The sequence below is a fragment of the Blennius ocellaris genome (genome assembly GCF_963422515.1).
Source record: "Blennius ocellaris genome assembly, chromosome: 13".
NCBI lineage: Eukaryota > Metazoa > Chordata > Actinopteri > Blenniiformes > Blenniidae > Blennius > Blennius ocellaris.
Window position 1 is genome coordinate 6,596,617 of NC_137662.1, and position 27,271 is coordinate 6,623,887.

Here is a 27,271-nt window from a genome sequence, read left to right on the forward strand (position 1 = left end):
CGCCTATCATTTTCCAGATTTTCTCCCCATTAAAGTATCCACAAGTAAATTTGCATTACGGCCAATTGGAGATGAGATCCATGACTGTAAAAACTAATAAATAATTGCATAAATAGTCAAATATTGAAAGTTGACGAAATAGTTGAAATATTAAAGTTAAAAACTTGCTTAAAAAATGCTTGCTAAATCCAGTTTGCTTGTGGCTCAAATGAGAATTTGCAACATTGGACCAAAACAGTAAAGCTGTTAACGCATCACATAATATGATGCCAGTGGTGTGTGTTGGGCTAAATGCAACACAGCATACCAATTATTATAATGGGGGTTTGTATTAGCTATCATCAATATATCTAGATCTCCTTCTGGACACTAAAAATGTAAAAGCAGGTTTTTGCAAAAGTTACTGTTTGTGGTTCCAAAAGTTTTGAAATTAATGGAATAATTTACATATTCAAACAAGTTAATCTAATCTCTCAAACAGCTTGAAGCAGTTTACGATGTCTGTATTCCCAGGTGTTATGTATGTGAAGGTCTTGTTTGAGTGAAAGTTTTTTATTTGTTTAAACCCCTTTTGTTTTGTTTGATACTGTTATCATCACTGTGAAATGCCGTTGCTGCTGTTTTGGCTGAAGGAGTCCCAGAAAAATGAGCTTTATCAACGCGACACGGCTATTTAAACACAGGCTCTATGAAAAGAGATCAAATAAAAAGCTCAAAAGCAGCCGATGAAAGGAGTTAAAACATCAGCAGGAAGTGTTTCACCATCAGTGTGACGCCGGCCACTGTATTTTAACCATAAAGATCTTTATGGTCTGTGTTTTATTCAGACTGCAATCAAGCCGCAGAACGTTTACTGACACCTTCACACAAGGGTTTTATTTTTCAACTGGACTAAACCTGACCAATATGAATAAACTCACTGTCATCAATCTGAACCAGCAACAAATGACAAATGGGCAACAGATAACAAAATAACACCCCATTTTGGATTATCCCAATTCTTCAATTGGTCCATTCATGATCATGATGGATTTTTTTGCCACATAATATTAAGAATCTTACAAAACTCAGTTGGCGTCTCCTTTAATACATCGGGTCAGTGGTTGTGCTTCATGCTGTTTTTCCCCCGAGCCAAAGTTTGGTAACATCAAGGTAGCACCTTGCATGGCGTCAGCTGACATTCAGTGTGTGAAATGGTGAACGTGACTCCTGAAGCATTAAATACACACTGTACAAGTCTCGCCCATAGGTTTCTTTCAGTCACTGTCCTAAGATGATGAGCTACACGACTGTACACAACATCACCACTCCCATGTTCATGAGCTTCTCTTGTAAATGTCCGCTGGGCGATACAGAAATCGTTGTACATGAAGCACCTGTCCTAAACGGAACAAATCAGACTCGACGAGGCAGAACAGCTCCGCCGATTCAATAAAGAGCCAGCTCTCTGAGGGGATCGGGGTTGTTCTGCCCTGACCACTTGACTGTCAGCTGTTTTTTTTTTTTTTTTTTGCGATTGTGGAGGGTCATCTAGGGCTTGACGGGGTAGCACAGCTTGGTGGCGTCCTTGGCGTTGCTCTGACTGTCGATCAGAACCAGCGGGATCCTCTGGTGGTTCTCAATGATGTCGGAGACGCTGTTGAAAAACTACAAGAAGCCAAAGATAGTGAGAATAGGCTGAAACATCAATATTTTTCTACTCTTAAATGGATCTTGATCACCATGATGATTACTTTAGCACTTTAGTTGCCATGTGAAATCACTGCTTCTTGGGTTTATTGATGATATTAAGATGTTTCATGTTTCAGATGAAACCATAAGTGTAACATTTTGAATGTTTACATACAATGGGCTGACGGACCTTTACATTTTGTTGTACTGGTTACAATGACAATAAAGATATTCTATATACAAAGACTTAGGAAATATTTGGAATCAAAATCACTGATAATGAAACAATATCTTTGTTGCTGCTAATAATTCAACAATAATTTAATTTCAAAACCTTCTTCAACATGTCCCACATGAGCTGACATTGTACAATAACCATGTATATTGATTTTAGTGCCTTGCAGTTTTGTTCTTGTTTCACAGTACCAAACTTTTTTTTATTTATTTGCAAATTCATAAAAGTGTTTTGCTCGTCTAACCTGCTGTATAAAGAACACAACACTATGGAGAGACAGAAGCGTATGCAAGCATTATGAGACCTCGAGGTGAACAGTCAAAAAGAGAAATAAACCCTCCTCTCCTACCTCCTCTCCTTTCTTCTCTCGTCCCAGAGCAAACTGCTGAGTGCTCAGTATGAAGCGGATTGGAATGTTGTACACTCTGCAGTTGTAAAACACCACTAATGTATAGGGCTGCTGCGCATCCTGACCGGAGCTCTTTCTCACCATAAACGCTCCGTCCTGGGAGGAAAATGTTCACGATCAAAGCCCACAGTGGGGGGAGTTAAGGAGGACATTTCGCATAATGCCGAGGCCATGGAGGGACCACAAAAAGATGGAAAATCCTCTAAAGAGTGTGACTCTCACTTTGTTTGAGCGACACAAAGCATCATCTGCAGTCCTGCGATCGCACGTGTCGGCAAACCAGGGTTTCCTAAAGACATCCGCATCCTGGAGAGGAATCAGAGGTAGTTTCAACCACCTCTCTCCATTTGAACGTCAAGTTCAGCATTGAAATGTGCAAAAGGCATACCTTGACTTGGTCTGTTGACCCATTTTCTGGAGAAACACTTTCTCTGTCAGGCGGCTCTGGGTACAACAAACACAAACCAAATATCAAGGCATGGAAGAGTGTGAAAAGCTGCTTTGCAGGATGCAGGTTGAGGTGTTCTTACTGGGAGAGGTAGTCTGTGGGAGAGGTACTCTGTAGGGACGCCGACAGACCAAACGGAATATAGTGAACATGCAGCATAATTAAGCATTATGCAAGGTATAAACATGCAATGTCATGTCTTTTCTTACTTTGGTCGTTTCAATTCCAGTGTAAAAGGTTTCGGAGGAAGGTTCTGGTGAGTGTGAACCACAGGCAATGTTCGACCTGACAAAATATATAAAACAGGTGAAATGAGCATGATTGCTGGAGGCTAAAATTACATAGCTAATCATTATCATAAGGAAATATATACTTGATAAATTTACATACCTCTATGGCTTTAATCTCTAAACAACACACCTTGAATTATGCTTTTCACATCTTATATATCACAACAACTATTATCTAAAATATGTTCTACTTGTGTGAGACGTGTTATTTGTGATCTCAAAAGCATCAGCAGCAAGAGTTTCATAGTCGATACATAAAAGCTAGATGCTCTGATTGAGTTGGATTTTAGAATAAAAATATGTTATGTGTTTTAAGTAGCTTTTTAGGCCGGGACAAAAACACTCTGGACAGGGTTTTCCCCCATGCATGGTCATTATCAGATTGAAGAAGTCTTATAACTCATAACTGAAATGAAACTCTAATAACTAACTGTTGTATGTACAGTATGTCGTATGAGTGTGGTTTTCATAGCTGAGTGTTATTTTAGGAATTTTATTGTTCTCCTTTAAACATTTTACTTCCTTCCTTATATTTATAATGTGGCACTTTCACAGATTGCACTTTTCTTTCTTTTCAACAATGACAATAAAGTCTATTCTGCTTCTCTTTAATTATTGGCCATAAAAAAAAACATATCTAAAATGTATGATGTTGAAAGTCTTAATATGACCTGCACTTTCAAATTAAAATCCTCTTCAAGAGGCTATCGACAACATTTATTGCCTAAAAATGATCAGTGATCAACAAGTAGACTGTCACCTGCTTTTCAAAAGGTTATGATTCTGCGATGACAGGTTTTATTCTTTCACAAACTTTACTTAAGCAATAGTTGCACCAGACCTCAACTCACTAATGTGAAGACGGATCTAAATGGAGTCATTTACATCCGTCGGAAAACGGAGAGCATTCTTTGCTCTGACAATGGAGGTCAGAGCCACAGAATATGCAAGTTTTATAGTTGGTAACAACAATTTAACATGGTTGAATTTCCATATGAATGTACTTCTATTGTTAATGGTTATAGGCGAGTGCAGGGGTCTGGCTGCTGTGGCTCTCGAGCCACATGTGGCTCTTTCCTTCCTCTGTATTTGGATCTCTGAAACGTTTTTTTTGGGGGGGGATCTCTGAACTTTTTTGAAAATTATTTGTAGAACAATTCTTGTCCTATTGGTCAGGTTCAACATTTTAAAAGGCTGAAATGCCTAAAATGACCAGATAAAATGGTCAAAAGTCAAAATGGCTCAAACAACCAAACTATCAGAATCAGTCTAAGTCGGTTGAAAAAGCTAAAACTGCTATAAAAACTAAAACAGCTAAATTAATTTGAAATTGTGTTCCTAGTACTTTGCACTTGAGCCTGGAGCTCTTGCCGCCAACGCAATTCCTGGCCAGTCACTTGCACCTTTTCTTTTTTTTTTTTGCATCATTATATTTACACGTGTTGCATGGCGTCACCTGATTAAACCCTGCAGTGCACCATCTGCATTCCTCATATTTGTTTTTCTATTCACATCTTGTCGTTAATTTGCCTCCCGTGTGTCTCTAATCAAATCATCAGGGAGTCCACAAAAGCAACTGACACAAGTGCTTTTGGCTGTAAAACTAAAGAGGAAGAATGGCACAAATTGCCCGTAACACCTGATTGAAACACTTACTGTCAAACGCCCTTGGTTTTACTTCAGGTCTCTGCAAAACAAAAATCACAGTCAGAGATAATCAGCAGCACATTTACAGTCAACACGGTAAAAGCTGAATTTCCTACCGGTGCTACATGTGGCTTTGGAGACCTCCTGTTGAAGACAATTATATAGCAATCAGTCACTCCTTTCTCAAAAACCAACAGTTTTACCATGTGGGAATTGTCTACTCACTCTCTGGGTAAAGGCTTCGGTAAGCGAGGAGGAGGAGGGCCCTCCGCAGGTTTGTTTCCCGGGGCTGCAGGTGTATAGCAGTGTGTATTAGAGAAGAGACAGAATTAGAAAAGTTGCTCTGTCTTTAATCACTTTAATTTGGCTCTCACCGTCTTCTGGATCACAAACTTCATATTCGTCGTCACACGTGGGCTCCTGGACCTGTAAAACAACAAGGACGTAATTCCTTCTGCGTCTGCAACGTGTCGAGCAACTTTTTAAATTGAGGTCTTGAGCATTTGTTGCCACTTACCGGCGAATGAGATCTCATATTCAGCCTAAACAATAATAAAAAAAACAAAACAATTAGTTGCAGTTGGAGACAACGTGGAGACTCAACATTAAAGACAATATTGACGTCACTCATCAGTGACACACACTGGACTCGAGCGGTATTACCAAAGATTTATGTACTGTACCTTTAAGTTGGATGTTTGAAGTCTTACCTTGGGCTGAGTTTTGGTGGTAAAGAATGTGTCTGTTTCGGGAGGATTGGACACAGTCTGAAAGACAGATACAAGAAATTAAAAATATATATATGGCTGTGGAAAAATGTTCAAAATGTATTTGTGTATAAAGTTGATTTCAGAGGTTTTAATCAAATGGAAATGCTGGATCTCTGACTGTGGAAATGGAACTCGGTGGTCGGAGCTTCCTGCCCCCATTTGTCTGCAACGATTGTATTTATGTTTGTTGCTCTCTGTCTCTCTCTCTCTCCTTTCTTTTGCTCTACTCTACCCCCTTAACCCCAAATTGAATAGCAGAAAGTCTCCATCTTTCAGCCTGGTTCTGCAGGTTTGTTCCTGTTAAAACACAGTTTATCCTTTCCACCATCTCCTCTGCTTACTCATGTTGGGTCTTGAAAAAACTGTGTTGTATTTGGCACCATAGAAACAACATTGAATTGAACTGAAATGATCAGCATCAATGTGTAAAGTCATTTGGGGCCAAAATGAAGTTTAACCGAATTAACAGTAAACTTATCTCAGCAATTTACTGAAAGAAGATGTTTGAAGAGACAGTTGATCTGCAGCTGCTTTTTTCTCTGAATCACCTCAGCTATTCCCCTCTCACATCTGCTCTAAAGTTTTAGATTGTGGTGACCAAAGAAGGCCTTATAAGATAACATTATGAAGATAATTTGTTATTTCTTTCTTTAACAATTTAATCCAGCAACCAATATGATGGGTTTTCAAATGTTTGTGAGGGATTGGGAAATACTCATTGAGGGAGCAATAAGTAACTCACAAAAGTAACTGAAGAAACATTTGTTTTGTGTCAGCATGAACAAATATTATGAATATTTGAGAACTGTATTGGACAGGGTGTTTTAAGAAAAAATACTTCAGTAAACATGCAGTTCCACGAACAAACCAACAGTGATTCATGGACGTTTCAAACAGACCTGTTTGCTGAAGACGTAGTGGAGTTCTGCTGTAATGAAATATAATACAATCAATACATTTCAGATGTCAAATAAACATATTATTATATATCAACATATTTGATTTGGATGAAATGAAAAGAACTGACCTTGCTGTCAGGGACTTCATAAAAGTCTAGAAAATATAAAGAGTGAGAATCAAGTTGTTATCCATCCTCAGAATGCAATAGCACCTGCTCCGGGCCTTTTCTGTATTCCTACAAAGTACTTTTGACTGACTCTCAATAGAGACTATTTGCATTTGCCAAGACTCTGTTTACTTCATGCAAACAGTGGCTTCATCTGGCTCTGGGAGCAGCGTATCTCCATGACCGGCCCTGGAAGCAGGTATAATGTCAAACGTATAGGTCCTGTTTCTATGGTTAACTTGGCTAAAGCAACATAATTCAATCAGAAAGAACATCAAAATCATCACAGAAGACAACCGACGATAAGAGAGGGGAAAAAAATTATTTGCAAAATGACATTAAAAGTACCCAAACAACAACTGAAAACAGAACAACTACAAAGAGACACAAAACATAATAAGAAACATATAGACTCAAAAAAAGAATAAAAATATAAAAACTATAAAGAGATGTGAAACAGTCACTAATATACACAAAAGAAATGACCGAGATGTTGTATGAACAACCAGCCACAGAAGGAAAAACCCCTCATAAATGAGCTTATGACAACCACAACCACAAATACACAAAACGGCACCACAGGGCAGGAAGAACTAAACCAAAAACAAACTAAACACACACAAAAAGACCATCAAGGAATCCACAGAGACAAACGACAAAGATAATAAAGAGGCGTTTAATGTGTCTTCAATAGGGGAGAACTATTAACATGCCATTTCCACCTTGAAACGATGTCAGTTCCTTGGAAAAAAAAAACCCAATTGGTGACAATCCAAAATCACAGCAGATAAGTAAAAACAACCCAATAAAAATCATTAAAAAAAACAACCCCAAAGCAAATGGTGTCAATGAGAACATTGTTATTGAAGAAACAGTAGGATAGTTGTCTGCATGAGTTTATAAAGATGCAACATCTCACTGTCGTTAAAGTTGAAATTTGGTCACCAAACCAGTCCAGTCCAACTGTGACACACCATCACAATCAACTAATGTCCTTGGAAAATGAACGCTAATGACTTCATTCGTTAAACCTATCATTCGAGATCATTTTTTTTTTTTTTTTAGAAATAGCCAATAGCTTCTTGAAAACTAGTGCACAACTAACAAAAGTCGCATCATCTGTCAACCAGCCACCAGATGTAGTCATGAATTGAATCATGTGATCATACCACATGCAGTTTGTTCTTCTTTTACAAGCACAATTTCAGTTTGTGTTTCATCATGTGTCTTGACGTGGTCGTGGTGAGGGAAGACGGCGTTTTGCCTACCGGGACTGGGCACACGCTCCTCTACATGCGGCGGCAGCATGGGAAGGTCTCTTCCTGCTCTTCTCCCAATGTGAGGCGAAGGATCTGAGCAGAGAGGAAGCCGTCACGCAAAACGCTGTTTCACACTTCAATGGCTGGACGGCAGTGATCGTCCTTACTGGCAGGTGTATTCTCCGCAGGCTCTACGTAGTTGTCGTCGTCTGTATTCACATCTGGATCTATGTAGTCGTCCTGCACGACACGGAGAACATTCCCATCAGTCACGATGCGGTTAAAAACACACTATGCGAAGACTCAAACTTGCTTTACTTCATCGCTGTCGGCCTGCGTGGGCTCGGGCGGCAGCTGTTTGGAAGGTTTCCCCGGGCGGAGGGGCTTCTTGGGGGGGCGGCTCGGCCGGCTACGGCAGCTGTCTGCAAAGCAGAAGCAGAAACAGAAACAGGACGTTTGCATTTGCATATTGTGCAGCTCCCGAAAACTCTGTGTGTGTGTATGTGTGTGTGTGTTGCAGAGTTGGACACGCGCTTAAAATGAGCAGGGAAAGTCATTGGATTGTAGTAAAGTGTACTGACCGAGGTACTCCCCCGTGGGAAAAGATACACAAGGAGTTGAAGGGAAGACTCTGTGGCTGGGAGGAGGCTCGTAGCTGTCGTCCTCTTGGGGATTATCGTACGTATCATTGTCCTGACAGGAAAACATTTCAAATAGATAGCTGTGATTACGACGACTAATCGTGATGAGACTGATTTGGTGGGGGGAAAGAAAAGAACAAAATCCACTTTAACACAATGGCATGCAACTCATTCATTCAGGTGAGAATCATGCAGAGGCGACATGTTGAGACCAGACGTTTTGAAGTATTTTCAAATGTCATGTGTGCAATAGATAGATTTCATGGTTCGTGTTTAGTTTAGTTTCGTCTGTGTTGCGGTGTGGATTGCGCTCCAGCGACTCGTGTTCAGGCTTCTCAGCGTCTCTTCATGGTTCCCATGTGCTCTTGTGGACTTTGTTATGACTTTTTGTTTTTTTTTTGCTGATTGAAAGGAAAGATAAGCGTCTGCTCCACCTACGGCGGCGCATTGAGTCCTCTCCTGAGCCAAACCTGACACAGTGCAGCAATTAACGTTTTTGTGGTCGAACCCACCTCAAAATCATGTGTATGGTTAATGCAAAGCTGCCTGATCACAGGCGGCAAGGCCGGATAGTGGCTTGTAGGAAGTCTGCATATTCTCTTTAAGTGTGAATTTTTACCGAGTTTTCTCATTGGATTTGTGATTAATTGGTGTCTTTATATGGTGGTTGAGGTGTGAATGTGAGTACCGGTATGTGTTTGCAGTGTGAGTATTTACTGCAGAAGTTGAAGTCCTTTCAATACTTCCCCAAGAATATTCAGTATTCTAATGTTGTTCTTTTTACACATCACAGGTGGTTGGTTACAAATCCTTTTGAAGTCATTTTAAATCCAGTGACAATATATGTCATTTACATGTAGTCTTTCTGAGTCGTGACCTATTTTGTAGGGCCCAATGAAATCTGTTATACTTTTTTCCTTTGTATATTCAAAATATAGATTAATTAATTAATGAATTCAATATCACAAGTGAAAACTGACTAAATCTTTATGAGTAAATAATGTATATATATATTTTTTTTTTATTACAGAAATTTTTTGTTGCAACTGTCCCACCTATTCTGAAGCATGTTGCTGACATCCCATGTAAAATGGGCTCATATTTATTCAAACGCAATAGTTAAGTTGCATGAAATTCATACTTCTTTCTGAACATTCGACACATTCGTTAAGTTGGACTTTCTTTCTAACTCACGTAATCGGGTTCGGACAGTTGATCATCGCTCTCCCTGTTGTCATCTGTAAACAGAGATAAGAGTTCATGTCAGCAGAAATAACACAGAGGGCTCCCCGTGTGGATTTCACAAAGTGATCATTTGTGCCACCGAGCTGCTGCGTCGTATACTTTTATATCAAACCCTCAACCTAAGGGGGGGGGGGGGGGGGGGGGTTTCCAATTACCCCACTTGGAAACAAGTGGGGTAATTTTCTGATGAAATAGACTTTCACATGCATTCAGTTAGCAAACATCCACGCCTCTTCCTCCTGCTTCTTTTCCATTATTAAAGATACCATCTATTCATCTTTATTTTTTCTGTGTTGATCCATTAGTTTCCATAAAGGAACTACTGCAATGCTGTAACACAACAGAAAGATAGATAGATAGATAGATAGATAGATAGATAGATAGATAGATAGATTCTGGAAAATCCGTTTTTAATGTAAGAATTTTTTTTTTTAACCCAAATCAAAATATTTTGCACAACTGAGGTCCAGCTGTTTGTAAATACGTAGCATCAAACAGTAAAGATTTTGTTAAATGATGCTGTCTTAAGTAAAACCCTCTTTGTCGCTGTTTGTTGTGTAATCATGCTGAAGCGTCTCTTTGACTCCTCCAGAACAAACAGTTGTAGTTATTTTAAGAGAATTTAGGAAGTCAAAATGTGTCATCCTTTGTGTGTAAAGTATGTGAGGCCTCATTCAGAGAAAACACATTTTAAAGTGACACGTCACTGTCAAGCACAAGCAGCCTTCAATAACCACATCATAAAACCATATAACGATGTGTGTGCTGCTGTCTGAACAGTGATGGCTAATCTCAGCTGCTTTCTTGCTTCCTTTTTTTTTTTTCTTCATAAATCAGTTTTCCAAAGTTCTTGCAGACTACAGAGCATCTTCCTCCCACTCAGTGATGAACTTCCGCAAATTACGCAACACAGTAATACAGCTGACAGGCCGCACTGTGGGAAACGGCCGAAAGTCACACAACAGTCCGCCACTCGCTTTTTGTTTTAGAATTCTCACGACTTCATGTCTTGCCAAGTTGTATATAAACAAACAGTTAATTTGTTGGTTCGTTCAGAGGTTTGCTTGAGTCTCAGTCTTCCGTTAAACATGGTCTCACCTCGGTAGTCCCTCGCCGGAAGGTTCGGACGTGGTTTGCTCTTCAGCCTGTCACACACACACACACACACACACACACACACACACACACACACACACACACACACACACACACACACACACACACACACACACACACACACACACACACACACACACACACACACACACACACACACACACACACACACAAGAACCAGTGAGCAGCTCAGCTCAGACACAAACTGTTGGAAATAGTTGACTTGTTGAATGTGAACCTGGACCACACTCACACACAGACACGTGTGTGTGTGTGTGTGTGTGTGTGTGTGTGTGTGTGTGTGTGTGTGTGTGTGTGTCAGACAAGACGACATTAAATGGCTCCTGCCACACACACACGTCGGTATCGCTCCGTGTCTTGAGGGGACTCATTGCAAGGAAAGGAAAGTGAGACAACAGCCATCTGTTCAAGGTATTTTTGGCATCTCTTGCGTTTCAATTCCAAACGGTTGTGAAAGAGGAATTGGCATTCTCCAGTGATGCATGTACACAAACCACATGGAGAATTTATAGACCAGCCGACGACTCACATGTTTTTGCTGCCCGCGTAAACAGACACAGAGGCTGTCTTCCACTCTGTGACTTGTTTCCATTGAAAATGTCAGTGTGTTCACAAAGCTGCTGATGTTTGAGAAAACCCACCTTTTGAGTCTGTTCAGAAGGCTGCTGTCATTTTTCTTGATGTCTTGGACGATCTTCTGCAGCTGCCTGGAAGACATCAGATTTGGAGTTTCAGGGGGAAAAAAAGTTGTTTGTTAAGCATAATTAATAACAAATGGATAAAATGGATGTTCTAACAAGGCTCAAATGAATTACAACCCACATTAAGCCCCATTCATACTGGAATATCTCAAAACATGTTGCAGGAAGTGCTTACGCAGGTTGAGATCAACATCCAGTTTGCTGACGGCAACACAGTTGCTGGAAGCTCAGGAATTCTCAACACATGACAACCATAAACACACAGAAATCTTGCATTTGCGAAGGTCGGGTGCAGGGCAAGCAAACGTCAGGTGAAGTTCTACCAAAATGTTTGCTTCTGGTGTTGCATTCATTGATGGATGTGCTGTAGTAGGAAGTTGTAGCTCTTGATGTTTGGGTTTAGGGTATTGACATTGATGGAATCAAACATATTTTGACTTAAGCCTTAAGTTCGTGTCAAAGATGAAAAGCGGTAGGATTAAACATGTTTAAACTTCTTCCTTCTCGAACTCGTAAATCCAGATTATGCTGTCTCCGTTTGCTTGTAAATGTTCAGTTTGTTTTGGTTCTTTCTTTATATGTTCAAAATAAAGATAGATTAATCAATCAGTCAATCGATACCAGTTAAAGGTATACAGGAGGATTTTCAGGAATTTTAGGAAAGAACCGCCCTCTCCACCGTTTGAAAAAAATGCGCATGCGCAACGCTGTACCTGCTCCCGAGACGGAACGCCTACTAAAACGCGTGCGAGAGACATGCACGAGCCCAGTTCTCCTCGTGCACGCTCTGTTTACAAGTCATAAGTCGGCATCGCTCACATAAGCTCACTTTACAAGAAGATTTGCACCAGAGGGGGTGAAACTGTGTAAAAATGTCCGAGAATAATGCGTCGGGTCGGCCACCAGCTTGATGAGGACCGTGTGGAGTGAGATGCGCGCAGGGACGGGCACGTACGACGGGCTTACGTCATATATCACCAGAATGATTGACAATTGGGAGGACCAGTTATTTTGATGATCCACCCGGAAGAAGAAAATCCTCTACTATACCTTTAAGTGTGATTATCATTGAAATACCTGTATTTCAGGATTTAACTTGTTAGATAGGTGACAGGATAGTGGCTTTAAGAACACAAACACACGACAAAACCATTTTATGTTTATTCCTCAGTAGAGTTAAAGTTGATGTGAGCTTCTGGATTATTTGAACATTTTCCTTAGTTTCAGTTCATCCCAAACACCAGTTGCTTCAGAAAAAGCATCATCGAGCCAAAATGACACTAATTGTGATCACGCTGTTGTTGTTCCAACAGCTCAATACAAAAAAAATCAATATGTCAAACAATTGAGTAAGAATCTTTAAAGCCAAGCTCAGCCTCTTACCGGATCTTTGCTGTGGCGGGAGCAGCGAGTTTACTCAAAGTCTCCACGTTCATGTTTAATCCGAAATGTGATTGCATTTTCAGCCTTCATTCATCCTCTGGTGTGTAAAAAAAAAGACAAAAAACCTGACGGGGAACAAAAAGGAAGAAGAAAGGTGCGTGGCAGCAGGTTGCTGGCAGGATTGTAAATGAAGATTTGGGTGAAGCGTTTCTCTCACAGGGGAGGGAATGTTTTCAGGCTGCTGCTGTCAGAGGAGTCACTTCTCTTTTCTTCACACACACACACACACACACACACACACACACACACACACACACACACACACACACACACACACACACACACACACACACACACACACACACACACACACACTAGGCAAAACTTCTTGCATCACTGAGCTGACCCCTCCTCCATCATCACACCAGCTGCAGAGAACCATTGAGTCAGTGAGGGGTATTTTTCTTTTCTTTTTTTTATTTTTCGTTGTAAATGTATCAGTATGTGTTCAAGGTTGAACAGGAAGACCACATTTGAAGTCATCCTACATCTCATCTATATATAAAATAACAAGTTTACATCTATTTCCTGTCTGGCCCACTCCCAAACGTTTATGTTTGGTCTCCATGGAGACGCTTGTCACTATGATTGCAAGCGTCCGGTCCACTTTTGCTCACATTCTGATGTTGGAAACATCCATTGTGCTCGAAGAAAAGAAGCAGCTTGGGTTTTTTTGAGGAACCGTCTATAGATGAGTCATAATTAGAAAGAATCCCTCGGTCAGCAGACCAAAGCTGCACCTGTGACACAACAATGATATACAGTCCCACGCAGAGAAATGGCCTGGGCACAGTACTGTGGAAATCCAAACCCTCATAACAATCTAACTTGGTCGTCTGTCCATACGGATGTTAGTGTACTCACCACTGTTGATGTTTAAAGCGTATTTTTCTCTCCACGTGTGTGGTTTCATTGCAAAAACAAGAAAACAGCGCCTTATTTTCAACACATTACCATCCAGACCTGAAACTTTTTTTTTTTTTAAACAAAAGCCCCTAAAGGGTGCATTTTCATTTGAAGCATCATGTAAATGGAGCCTCAGTTGTTTTTGCTGTTTTAGCAGTTCAGCCATTTCACACTTTTTAAGTTTTTACAGAAACAAAATTCTGCAGAAAATCTGCAGCTTCAGTTGTTTGAATGGATGTATCTACTTTTAGCAATTTGAGCTACTTAAAATATTTTAGCCATTTCATCAGGGCCAGCAGTCTGAACAGATTGACCAACACAACATGAAGAAACGAAAAAGAAAGAAAACATGCAATATATGCATCTTTGTTGATATCATGACACATCTTTTTACTTATAAAGTATAAAGTATCACACAATACCAAGCAATGCTAGCTTTTTGATTTTTTTTTCCAATTATGTGTTTGTTTGTAGTTTTTTCTTCTATCTAAATAGCACAAATCCGATTATTTCTATTTCCTCCCTGGTCATTTTCACCTAAAGTCCTAAATCAGATACAAATCCAGTAGTTTTCACTGTGGTGCCAATTGGAAATAGTATGATATTGTACATTATCTGGATCATCATTGCATGTCTGATATGTTGTAACCAACCAGTAAAAAGTCTTTTATGACGTTTTCCTTCCTCAATAGAAGTAAATACACTCGAGGACACAAGGGGAATCTGCGTTTATAATGCTGATATGTTGCAATTGCATTTGGCACAGATTTAAAAAAAAATGTTTTAATAGAAGTTGCGGATAAAAACAACGGATGAAGGCAAAGAAATGTTACGTTTACAATAAGACTCATGATGTCGACATATTGAGTGATTAATGCCAGATTTAAAAAGTGAAAAAAAAAATACAAACTCAATATTTCTGCTTATTTGACCATGAATCACCCTGATTAAGACCAATCATTGGGCAACAGATATCTGCTGAAATAGCACAAATCAATTTCACCAATGGTAACCTACATGTAAATATTCCTTATTTTCTTGGAGCTCTCAGTAGGAGTGCGAAGAAAGAATTTCCTTTTATTATTACTATTCACTTATTCACTCGTGTCACTCAAGACATTAAATCAAGCAGAAATCAGGGTGTAATCTTGCAATTACGAAAGCAAGATATATGGCCAGCATTAACAGATTTCTGATCGAACAAGATTCAGAGAAACTTGTTCATGCATTAATTTTCAAAAGCTGGATTGTTGTATCATTGTGTTTATAGGTCTCAGTGAAATGTCAGCCAGACACACAGAGAGGGTAAAACATATTATACCTGGGAGAAGATCCACTTCAACATCTCACTACTGCTCCAGAAAACTTTGAATGATTTCAAGCTTAAATTCTTCTCAGATTCACTTGAAAAGTATGAAACATCCAGACTCCCGAGGTCCTCAGGAAGAGGTTTACTAAGTCAGAAGAAACGAAGTGAAGCAACTTTAACAAACTTCCTAAACACTTGAGAACAGCTGACATGCTCATGCTCCTCATAAAGCACTGTGAATTTCCTTGTGTCTGAATGATATTATATAGGAGTAAACTTGCCTTATTTGATTTGATTTATTTATTAACTTTTTTGACATAAATGGGATAAATGCAATGTTGAGGAGATCCTATCAGATAACAAAGGTTTTTGAATCTGACTCTATCACTTTATGTGACACACACAGGTGTGGGCAGAAAGCGGAACAAAACACAGCAACAAAACACTCGTGCACGTGCAGCCACACACATGCACGCACGCAATATAATGTCATTTCCGTGCCTACTTACATAGCCGTGGGTCGCTATGTAATAAGCACTACAATATGGAAATAAGGGTATGTGAATTAGAAAAGTGTGAAGTTCCTCAAATGGAAATGTGAAAGTGAAAGCGATGGATTAAAATAAACAAAGTGTAAAAGAAGGAAGGGTGTGATTGAAGGTACCAAACATTACTCACGGCTGGTGGATGAGACTAAACTTGCTTATGTCGCTGTCAGACAGGTTCTAAAAACACATCAGAGGGAAAAGTGTAAATAAACTGAGATGTTGGGCAGAGTTCACAAATTAATTTTTCACAACACAAGTCTGCACTACCAAAAGAAAAACAGTAGATGGCAGCATCGCTCCAATGGCCAGTTCACAATGTCTTTCAGGTTAATTCCCATGAGAGCTGCAGGGTCATGTTCCTGTGTAGTCCCCAGCTTTAAAACCTTCTGATCCCAGGGGTGATGTTTATACAAAACAAACAATAAACCCGCGAAGGAAAGCTGGTGAAAGTTGCAAGCATCACGACCTGAGTAACTCTGATAAATACCTGATTTGTGAAGGTTTCAGACGAAGTTCTAAAGTGAAGTAATGCGGTCTGGTAAGATCAGAAACCAGTGAACAAGATATTAAAAGGAATCCATGAAAGAAAAATAAAGTGCTGATGAGTTAATCAACAAAGACAAGATTTAATCAATCGTATGGATGGTTCTTTTGAGTAAACTTAAAAAAAAACGTGTCAGACACGTTTGTTGAATCTTATACGGCAGCTATTTACTGGAGATCAGTCATCTCTACACTGATACACTTCCACTGATCCACAGGCAGAGAAATAGCGCAGCTTGGGGGCAGTCTATGGTTATTTTCATGTCAGAAAGGTTTTGAGTTTACACAGAATCATTAAAAAAACCAGTGTGAACAGCAGAAACGCAGGAAATGATGAGCAATAAGGTCTATAGACGTCTAAGACTAGTTGATATTACATCCTTCTATCCAGGTTGTCATATGGATGTCTATTTGACAGCCAGAACCAGTTGACAAATGACACAACAAAAATTATGGACCCTGAAAGAGAATCAATTCAAAGGGACAGGTCACATGCTGGAAGTCCAACTGCCTGTATAATTATTGATTTGTCATTAAAATAATGAGGGGAGGAGATCACGACAGGCAAGAGGAGACAGCATGTGAAGTTTAATGCTCAATGTCTCAGTTATGACCATATTTTGCTTTTCAAGCCTTCACGGTGAAACTCGCCACTTTGATAAGTTTTGATTTTGTGAATACAACTATGTACATAAATAAACGCACAAGAGGTTAATTAGTGACGCTAAGCTGCTCATAGGTGTGATTCTGCGCGTGTCCTGATAGACTGGCGACCAGTCCTCATTCTGGCTCAAACTGTGCTCGCGTCTCATGAATCACGCTAACTGCAAATTTGATCTCTGTACTTGGTATTCATAACATGTGCACATAGATCCCACCAAGCAGGAGTTATTTCTTCTTCAGCCTGAAATCCACTAAACCCTGTTTGGGTTCAGTCAGAACTGTGTGTCATATTGTTACGGCTGCTGCCGACCACCGCCGAGCCTCACTGGGCGATAATTAAAGGCTCATACAACATGTGGACCCGGCTGATAGCAAACAATTTCTCACCCAACATCAAACGGAAGCAAACACAATAAAGCGAAGAAAATAAATGAGCCGGATTTTGAAACGCTGTTGCCTGCACGCTTCCAATTTTGTTTTAATAAAAGCCGCTGACCTTCAGGCTAAGTTTTCTAACCAGCACAACACCACTACTCACATTACACAATTTTCTAAATCATCAACTTAAAAAAAAAAAAAAAAAAAAAAAGTAGCTGTATGTGTCTGTTTTCCTTCTTTTCGGTTGCTTTCAAATGTCTTGTGTTGCCGTACGGCAATTGTGATTCTTAAATGAAAGGAAAACGATTTCCATAAAATATGCAAGGAATACCACTAAATTATGTATTCAACTCTTCATTCATAATTCATTGCTCCAGGTCGTTACTTCTTTTCCTCTCTGTTTTAAATCTTGCAGTAAAGTAATGAGGATCCGTGACAATGAACATTTGGGGAAGTTGGGATTCGCTCGTCAGGAATTCCTTTATCAACACGTGAAACATAAGCGTCAGGACATATTGTTGAATTGCCCACACTCGATCGCAGAGCATGTTCTCTGGTCTTTTTATGAATTCCGTGAGAAATTCTCCAGGGAGGATGTTGGTGATGCAGCTTGTGTGCTACTACTTTCCTGCCGTTACCTTTAGAAATGAGAACCTTGATGCTGCAAAAGCATGTATTACCTCTAGGAATAAGCCGGTAGCGGAGCGGAAGCCCTTCAAGCACAGCTTGTGATTTAATCATTTGTAAATCAGACAGTGAGATCACTTAATATGAAAAGCTTCACCTCCTTCAAAGAACGGAACCTTGAACTCACAGAGACACACTTGATCATTGGGCCAATTTACAGCAGAGGGAAAAAGAAAAAAGCATGCGTATGAAATCAGACTTAGCCTTCTGACACCGAATAAAATATCGAATAACCTGCCCCAGTGAATACTCAGGCACTGCTCCCACATTAAATTATTTATGGGAATGTCTGCGCTTGTTCGAATGAGACACAACAGCTCTGCAATCTGCAGCGTTCTCCTTTGTACCGTCGACCTGGAGCCCACACCGAGAGGCAAAACCACCATAAACGCTCCCACGACTCACACACAGTCCGATCAGCACGTTTGGAGATTAACTGAGGAGTTAATTTTGAGAACAGGACAAGCAAAAACACCACAACGTATAAAGTTTAAAACTACAGATCTACTGCACAGATTATATCTATATTTTTTTATATTTCTATGACTTAAGTTAATGTGTAATTTTGGGTGACGCGAAACTAAAACACGGAGTTCCACAGGGCTCTGTTTTAGGACCAATACTTTTCACATGCTTCCTGTAGGGAATATTAGTAAGAAACACTCCAACTCCTTTCTCACTCACCATGTGTCACTATTACATGTCGCTAATATTTGCCTTTCTCCGAGACCATGCTCTCTCTCTCTCTCTCTCTCTCTCTCTCTCTCTCTCTCTCTCTCTCTCTCTCTCTCTCTCTCTCTCTCTCTCTCTCTCTCTCTTGGATTTGTTGGACTTTCTCTGTAAAAGTCCCCTGAAATGACTTTGTTGTATTAGGCGATATATGAATAAAGTTCAATTGAATTGTTTCCTATACTACTATTATTACTACTATGACTACTAGTACTAGTACACCTGCTGCTGCTATTACTACTACTACTACTGGATGGATTATTTTGGCAATGGAGAAGTGCTTACTAAAACAGATTTAGGCAAATTTGAGATAAATAGATCTTTTTTGCAAGTAGAAAAAGTCTCAGATCTTTGAGTTCATCTCATGACGAGAATTGGGAGCAAAAGCAAAAGTGTGGTGATTAAAATTTGGTTCAGTGTAGTATTCATAAGTATGGAAAATATACATTAAGCCTCATCATCACAGTCCAAACTTTGTGGTTTACATGGATTTATATCAGCTTACAGGTATTCCTATCAGTTTAGATGTATTTATATCAGTTTTTATGTATTCATAGCACATAAAGGCATAAGTCATACTCCAGCTAGCCAGCCTTTATCTATTATCTGTCTGTATTTTACTTTGTTCTTCGCTTTACTCACATTATCAACAGCTGGGTAACGTACTGATGTTCGACCATTAGATGTGAAAGCTTTGGAATCCTCTGTGGAAAGGATCTATATTTCCTTTTTACCATCTGAATACAGATTTCACATTATCTTAGTCTGAAGGTAGTGCTTGCAGATCCATGAGAGTCTCTAAAACACTCCACAGGCTTTTACATGCACGATTAAAGGATCCTCTCCTGCCCCATTATCTCTGCTAATCAGGCTTCAGTGTGACGTGAAGTCCTCTTCATCACTGAGCGATTCACAAATGCAGATGCAGGGTTGATGGCGTTGATGGGTCGTGGAGTCATATGATCAACACGGTCTGGTGTTAGCAATGTGTTTATTAATGCTGGTTTCAACATTATTTTTTTTTAAATTATTCCTCCTTCCTTCCTCCTCTGAGCTTCTATGTTCATGTGGCTAAAAATACACACCATGTTCGGCCACAAACCTTCCTTTGGTTTGTACCACTGATGATGCATGCTACAGACAGTAATGATCAAATGAACAGCCATAAATCATGGCATTCAAACACCTACACATGTTGGATATATATATATATATATATATATATATATATATATATATATATATATATATATATATATATATATATAAAGGAAAGAATGAATCGAAAGCCCACACCGGCTGTCAACAGCTGCAGCAGTGTGTGTTATGTCAGTGTTTAATCTCAGAGCCAGTGAAGAGTAGATGTCCACCACTGTTGTTTCTATCTATCCATGCAGGGGGAGGTTTCTGACATATACAACATCTGTTAATGCCTTTTTGCTGAAATGAGTTTCGTTTCACGGCAGCCAGCGGCCATAGAATCACCTCTGGTCCTGTCACGGTTCCTGCACCGGGCCTCACGCCCGTCACTGAGCTGGAGACTTTCCACGCGTCTGCAAATCTGCACCAAATGTTCTACGATTACAGACGTGACAAGCAAATTCAGGCTTAATGTGATTTAAAAAAACATTTTTTAAACTGGAATTAACTCCTGATCCCTCTCACATTTCACACGTTCCGTCTTTGCTAAGCCCACATCATTTATATTTCAGCATGCCACTGTGGACGTTTGATTCCAACAACAAAGTGAACATGTGATACATGTACCGAGGTAGATCTGTGCATATGCTGTCCGTTGTGACTGTCCTTTGTAATGTTGATGTGGCGCGTGGAGCCTGAACACGACTGACTCACACACACAGACCCACACACACACACACTCGTCACAGAGATGGATGCTGACAGCTCTTCTGATCTGCTACATCTCTCTTTTTAACCTGCGTGAGCTGACCAAGCATCAAAAAGACGGAGATGACGTTCGTCTTGCCACCACCCAGACAGAATGAGATTGTGTGTTTTTTCTTTTTTGTGAACCGACATTGTGGGAGTAGAGAGATTAAGCTTTACAGAGCTGACTCTTTACTTCCTGACCTCCGCTCCATGTACTGTATAAACATCACATGAATATGTAGAGTGAGCCAAAGGCGATGCTCACTGGCTGGATGACATTCAGAGCTCGGAGTACAGACCTCGCTGCCCTCAGACACACGCTGAGCTCCTGATGACTCAAACATGACTTAGTTTAACATTTTCTTCTCACTCTTCCAACACATCCGCAGCATGTTGAGCGGTGATGAGTGTGTACCGCTGCTCTGTATAGGCTTTGGAAGAACAAACAAAAGAACATTTATAGTAATGCATGTGTGGAAAGTACTGTCCTGATGTGCCTTAATAGTGAGGGTGCTGGGAAGTATTACACATTTAAAGATCCAGACTTTTAAAAAAAATACTGATTTATTTCTTTATTTTTGTATGTGTAGCATTCATTCTATATATAATCTGATGAGAAAATCGTTCAAACAAATGGTTAATATGGAGAAGTAGTCATGTTGTCATTTACACTATTTCACTGGCGCAAAAGATTGGAAAAATGGAAAATGCACCTTCTTGCAAATGGCTCCCAAGGTGTAATTTTTTTTGGAAAAAAAAAAAAAACTGACTCCATCTCCATGGAAAAGGGGGGAAAAAGCAACTTTTCTGAAATGTTTGTCCATACTCATCTGTGGTAAATGAATTATTTCCACTGAGCTTTCTGTTTGTATTGACCTGTTGTCTCTTTCTTTCCCTTCTGTCATTCTTTTTTCATTTGAGCGATATGTTTATGAGGGATCAGATCAATGACATAATGCTTGATGAGGGATGGGTGGTTATTGGTGTTTTTCCTCTTTTTGTGGATTTAATAGTACTATTCTATTCTATTCTATTCTGTGCATGTGTGTGGATTCATTATAAAAACAATCAATCACCACCTACGAGTGGCCTAACATTAAATCTACAGTTTTCAGTTTTTCATCATTTCCATATAAACGCACATTGTTTTAAGAATGTTGTAGTGGAAAAGTGAAGCTTTTCTGAAATGGAAATGTAAGAACTGTGTTTACTCTTGAAACGGCGTTGTGTAAATGCGTCCAGAGTTCTGATTCCTGCAGAGGTAAAACACTGCATGACATCCCTCTGCCATTTTTAAATAATAATAATAATAATAATAATAATAATAATAATAATAATAATAATAATAATGATAATGATGATGATGATGATGATGATGATGATGATAATAATAATAATAATAATAATAATGATGATGATGAATAAATAATGTGGGTCTGAGTTGTTGGAGAAAATCTATGTTGCATGTAATACACTGATACACAGTTGTTTTTTGTTTTTGTTTTTTTGTGTACTTCTAACCCAGTATCGATTATTTGGTAATTTTTTTCCTGAAGAACATGAAGAACATTGGTGCTGCTTATGTCGGAATTGTACAATATGTGTAAATCATGACAAATGTGACACTTCAGCTTTAAACGTTTCACATAGTCTCAGACACTGAGGAGTTTTTGCCCAATTTCTCTTGGAATATTTCCACTTTCTCAGAGTATCTCTTTGATACTTCTGTTTAAAAAATGTGATAAAAAAGATCAAACTGTGACACAATTTTCAACGGTTTATTGAGCAAGTAACAGTATTTGGTGACTTTTGCTTTTCTTCCTCTTTCTTTTAAACTCTTAACGGTATCTGGACTACAGTCATATTATTTATGATAAACAATGAAAGATGTGCTCATGATGGTGTTTTATGTCTTTCTCTTGATAAAGTACAATGTCCTTATGGGGCGTTTTATAAATATAATAAATGAACTAGGAAAAACTGTACTTGAACACAGCACTGTGCATTTAAAACTGGTGCAGGTTTGGAAAATTATGCCTTCATTGGGACGCTTTTTGAAAATAAATAAATAAATGGCTCAAGTGCATGTAACATATATTCCATATCATTGCAGCGAGAAGTTGAACAAATTTAAAGATCTTTTAAGCTAAAAATAGTGAAATATTAAACTGCGATTAGTATACTTGTTTTCATCGCATGTAAAAATGTTTTGCAATGATATTTTAGTATTTAAAAAAATGTACATATTCTTACACAACAAGACATGCACATTTACCACTTTTTAATAGACAAATACAAGTATGGGTACTATTTATTAGCTATTTTTGAACTGTTAAAGCTAATTCAAGCATAATTCATCGTCGAGAGTACAGTATTTTTCTACTCCCAATATTCCAGTAAAAAAAATCTAATGTATGATTAGTGGAAGGATTTATATCATAGCTGCACAATGGTATCATGGATCATTTAATTAAATTCTGCTTTTATCCACTTTTTCAGGTACCGTACTTTTTTTCCCCCCGACACTTTGCTGCATACATTTGAGGTAAAATGACCAAACTGTGTGTGCGACACGCGACCAGCTACAGTAAATCCTCCAGGTCATTGTTTCGGTGAAATAAAGGAAGTGAGATTTCACTGCTCTTGGCAATTTGAGGTTGGTCAAAATTAGAAGAGGAACTGGACGTGTGCAATGAGCAGGAACACATTTGTGGCGCCGCCTACAAAAACTCAGCTTTTTCAACAGGATATTCGAGATAAGACCAGTTTGCAAAGTGACATGTGTCTCTTCGGTGGCGACTCTTTGAAGCGAAAGGGATCCGACCATGAATCATAAACGAGGATGCAGATTTCTGATTAAATATTAACGTTGTCCGGTCTAATTCGCATGATGAAGACAAGGTGCAAGGACACACAAGGACAGGGAAAGATGAATCGTGCTCACTTCACCTCATGCTGACCCCCTCATCCATCAGCTAACACACTCACCAGCCAATTTATTATGTACAGCTGCCAAAGCCCAGCCACAGCTGTTCATGTTTCCTGAGACTACTTTATTAAAAAAAATAAAATAAAAAAACGTTTTCAGGCCCATTTACAAGTGAAAACGTGACACTTTCGTTGTGTTTTGGGCGTCGGTTCACATCAACCAGCTAAAAACGATGTGCTTTCCCTTGAGATATTGAGACGTTTGAGGCCTGAGTCACACATTTATTCATCTGTTGCTTCTCCAATACTGTGGTTTTTACACACAGTTTGAACACAGATTAGGTTTAAATCTCCTAATTCAATTGCAGTTTTTGTTCACACTTTTGACTCATCTGAGATGAAACTGGACGTTTGACATTGTCTCATTAAATGGTCAGGATTCTTGAAATTATAAGGGGTTTTTGGATTATTTAATCCCTTGTAGGCAAATTTCACCTCCATTGTATGACTAAACATGTGTCAGGATTTTAAAGTCAGTGAACATTGTTTGCAAATCAAGTGGATTAATGTATCAAAAATCACCATATCTCCATGGAACATTAGGATCTGTTACAGCTTATATTATTGTGGTAATTTGTGTTTATTACAATCCCACTACATTCAGTTATTAAATGTCACAGTGAGAAGATGCTGAGCTCCACTCGACGGAATGCTTTCATCTAGTTATTAAATATGGGTCAACTAATATAAATCTGTAAAATGCAGGTATGATTTTTCGAGTGTTGTTTAAATCACGCTTACTCACATCTCTCTGAAACTATGAAAGATACAGATGTACTGTTTTATACTTTGTTCAGATTGTTGTTTTATACATTACTAAGACTGAAATAGAAGAGCATCTGGATCAGTCAGAGGGATTTTAGTATAGACGTGAGCACTCTCATCTCAAAGAGAATATTTTTTTCTGGTTCAATTCCTCGTCGGAGGAATTTTCTCCTAAAATGTTCTCTTGATTTCCTGTAGGTGTGAGTTTGTCTGAGCGTGTGTCACTCTTTGTTTTCGCTGCAATGGTCAGCAGATCTGTCCAGCATCTTATTCAATATCGGATCCTAGTGAAAATAAAAGGCAATTTCAAAAATTCCCTATCCTATCATTAAGACTAAATAAAAAGATAGCTTTCACTAATTATACTTTCTGCTGTAAATTAAATTCCCGTGCATATTGTTGAGATATATTTCCATATGAAATACGAAGCACTTAACATATCTCCAAGACACTGAATACCTGCACTCTTTGTATGAAAATGCTTGGCTCCCCCCCGGAGCGACGCTGCTCGCTTGGTTTGAATCAAAACCTGCAAACAGAAATATGAACTGCTGCAGGCTGCTTCAACTGTGTGCAAGCACTCCATACAAAGCTTGGGTTTACATGGAGCTTAATAAAATTCTGCTGTGCTTGCATCTGCATCTGTTGCTGTGGAGTCCGTCGATCAACATACTGGATATGCACTTTTCAGATGTGGGCCAGCAACTCTCACATCAAAACCGCCGTTCTGAAACATTAAACCATCTCATAAAAAGCCTCACGGTGCAGAAAATACAGAGAAAGTCCCACAGTAATGCAATATCTCACCAAAACTGGAATCAGCTCATGGTCAGTCAATAATGAATATACAGATTCCTGCTTCCTGACAAGAAGTGTTTAAAAGTGGCCACTTAAAGGATGCACAAGGTCTTACTCAAGCATTATGAAATCCTCAAAACACTAAATATCTGGGAGATATAAACCCACACTTCTGCTATTAATAATAATTAAAAAAAACTATTTAAATTGATTTCTCCCTCATGTAACTTTGGGTGTTATTGAAAGATATTAAAGGACTTTTTGAAGTCAGTAAAACTAACCTTCATCTTCATCTTACAGGCAATGAAATAATACGGGTCCAATTCACACATATTTAATGATTTATGGCTCACAGATTTCCTAGAATAAGCATATTGCTCACTGAATTTCTATGCAATGTAGAATATTTTAAAATAGATGACTACTGTCATGCAATATAATACAGAATTTGTAAGAAAGGACCTTAAAAAGACTTATTTGACATGTTGCGGGTGTAATCGTTGACTATTATTATCAAATCTTTAATTTTGAAAAAAAAAAAAGTGAAAGACAAAAGTTAACATATCTGGTTAGCTGATCAACAAATGGTTGAATATACTTTCTTTGTTTCTTTCTTTCTTTATATATGAAACATATAAAAGAAAAAAGAAACGAGAGAAACAAACAGAATTAAAAAAAGAGAGAATCCTCCAAATCTGTCCTCCAGAGTTCACATGATACACTGCAATTTTAAAATGTGTGTGTTATGTGCAGGAAGGACTTTAACCTTTTTTTTAATCCTACCCTTTTACATCATTATTGTTAGAATCTAATTTCCGTGCGCAGCGTTTTACTAGAAAATGAGGACTTTTTTTCCCCCTTTTACTTGAAAATCATCATGCTTTGAACAATATTTGTTGCAAATTAAGAGAAAAGCGAACAATCAGCCAATAGATACAATTGTTTCTGTGCAGTGGTTGACCGAGGCCCCGTTTTCAAGTGAAAACAGAAAACCTTCATTGCGTTTTGTGTATCTGTTTAGATGACAACGGTGCTCGGAGCCTCTGAAAATGCAACTTTTCTGAAACGAAATGCAAAAATGATGCATTATCACCTGAAGCGTTGTGGTGTAAACGTGGCTCGAGAGGTTAGGAACAGAAAAGCGAGTTTCCGTTTGGGAGGTTCACAGGTTAATTCACAGGGATAATAAAGTCTGCTTCCTTCTTCTGTGGTCTTTAAATTAGCCAGGACAATCATTTCTTTAGCCACAGCCCAGTTTCACTGTGAAGGTGCATGTGGCCTGGATGACTGAGAGGATGCAGTGACAGTCATGCGAAAAGCAGAAGTTGTGACAGGATTTACTGGCTTCCATATAAGGCGGACCTGCTGGTTACGCAGTCAGGGATCATGGGAAGTTACGCAAACGGCCGAGTTCTCACCAGTCACATCAGTTCACACCTGGTAAACTCTGTTCTCCAACTATGGAAGAATCTGCATCGCTGCAGCACGAATCCACACCAGTCAGTGACGCGTTTTTGCTTTAATTCAGTCAGAAAGAATTTTCAAAGCTTTCCTTTTATCTAAATGCGACAGGGACAAAGAGGGGAAAGAAAGTGTAACAAAATGTTGTTTATAAAGGAAAAAACTAGCACATACAGCTTGAGGAAATGTAATCATTGGGCTGCTGTTTTTTTTATATTATTATTTTAAGACTGTAATCCCAAATATTAATAATTGCTTTGTTCATGTTGATGTAATTAAAATAAGGAACTCAACACAAACAAAACCCTGATATGATCCTCAGAGGATTAGTGGAGGGGATGAAAGAGTAATTCCTGAAAGAATTCAGGTTAAAAAAATAAAATAAAATAAAATAAAGAGACTCACCAGAAATCTGTGTCCATTAATTCTCAGTCTGTTCACAGTGACTGCACACTCTGGCATTTTGTTCTGACGAGAGAAAACACTCTGATCCAGGCGACTGTTCACATGTGAACACACTTTATCCCTCTGACACAGAGGTCACGGGAAAGTGAGATCACACACAGTGAACTCACCCTGCACATGAAGAAGGCCACTTGCGCCGGGTCCCAGCCTTCGCACTCCTCTCTGGACGGCAGGTTCAT

General features: G+C 39.0%; 1 protein-coding gene across 1 annotated transcript; it reads right to left on the reverse strand.

The window, feature by feature from the left end:
* Positions 1-894: 894 nt before the first annotated feature.
* Positions 895-27,271, reverse strand: blnk (B cell linker; the record flags this gene model as incomplete). The annotated part of the gene is made up of 24 exons (XM_080507385.1): positions 895-1,647; positions 2,256-2,411; positions 2,538-2,621; positions 2,704-2,759; positions 2,846-2,874; positions 2,973-3,048; positions 4,710-4,740; positions 4,817-4,844; positions 4,926-4,989; positions 5,075-5,126; positions 5,218-5,242; positions 5,411-5,467; positions 6,370-6,398; positions 6,498-6,523; positions 7,805-7,888; positions 7,963-8,035; positions 8,114-8,217; positions 8,377-8,488; positions 9,631-9,674; positions 10,780-10,826; positions 11,460-11,525; positions 15,856-15,902; positions 27,033-27,095; positions 27,203-27,271. 24 exons carry the CDS (start codon positions 27,269-27,271, stop codon positions 1,531-1,533), a joined length of 1,539 nt encoding a protein of 512 aa, XP_080363511.1. The 3' UTR covers positions 895-1,530.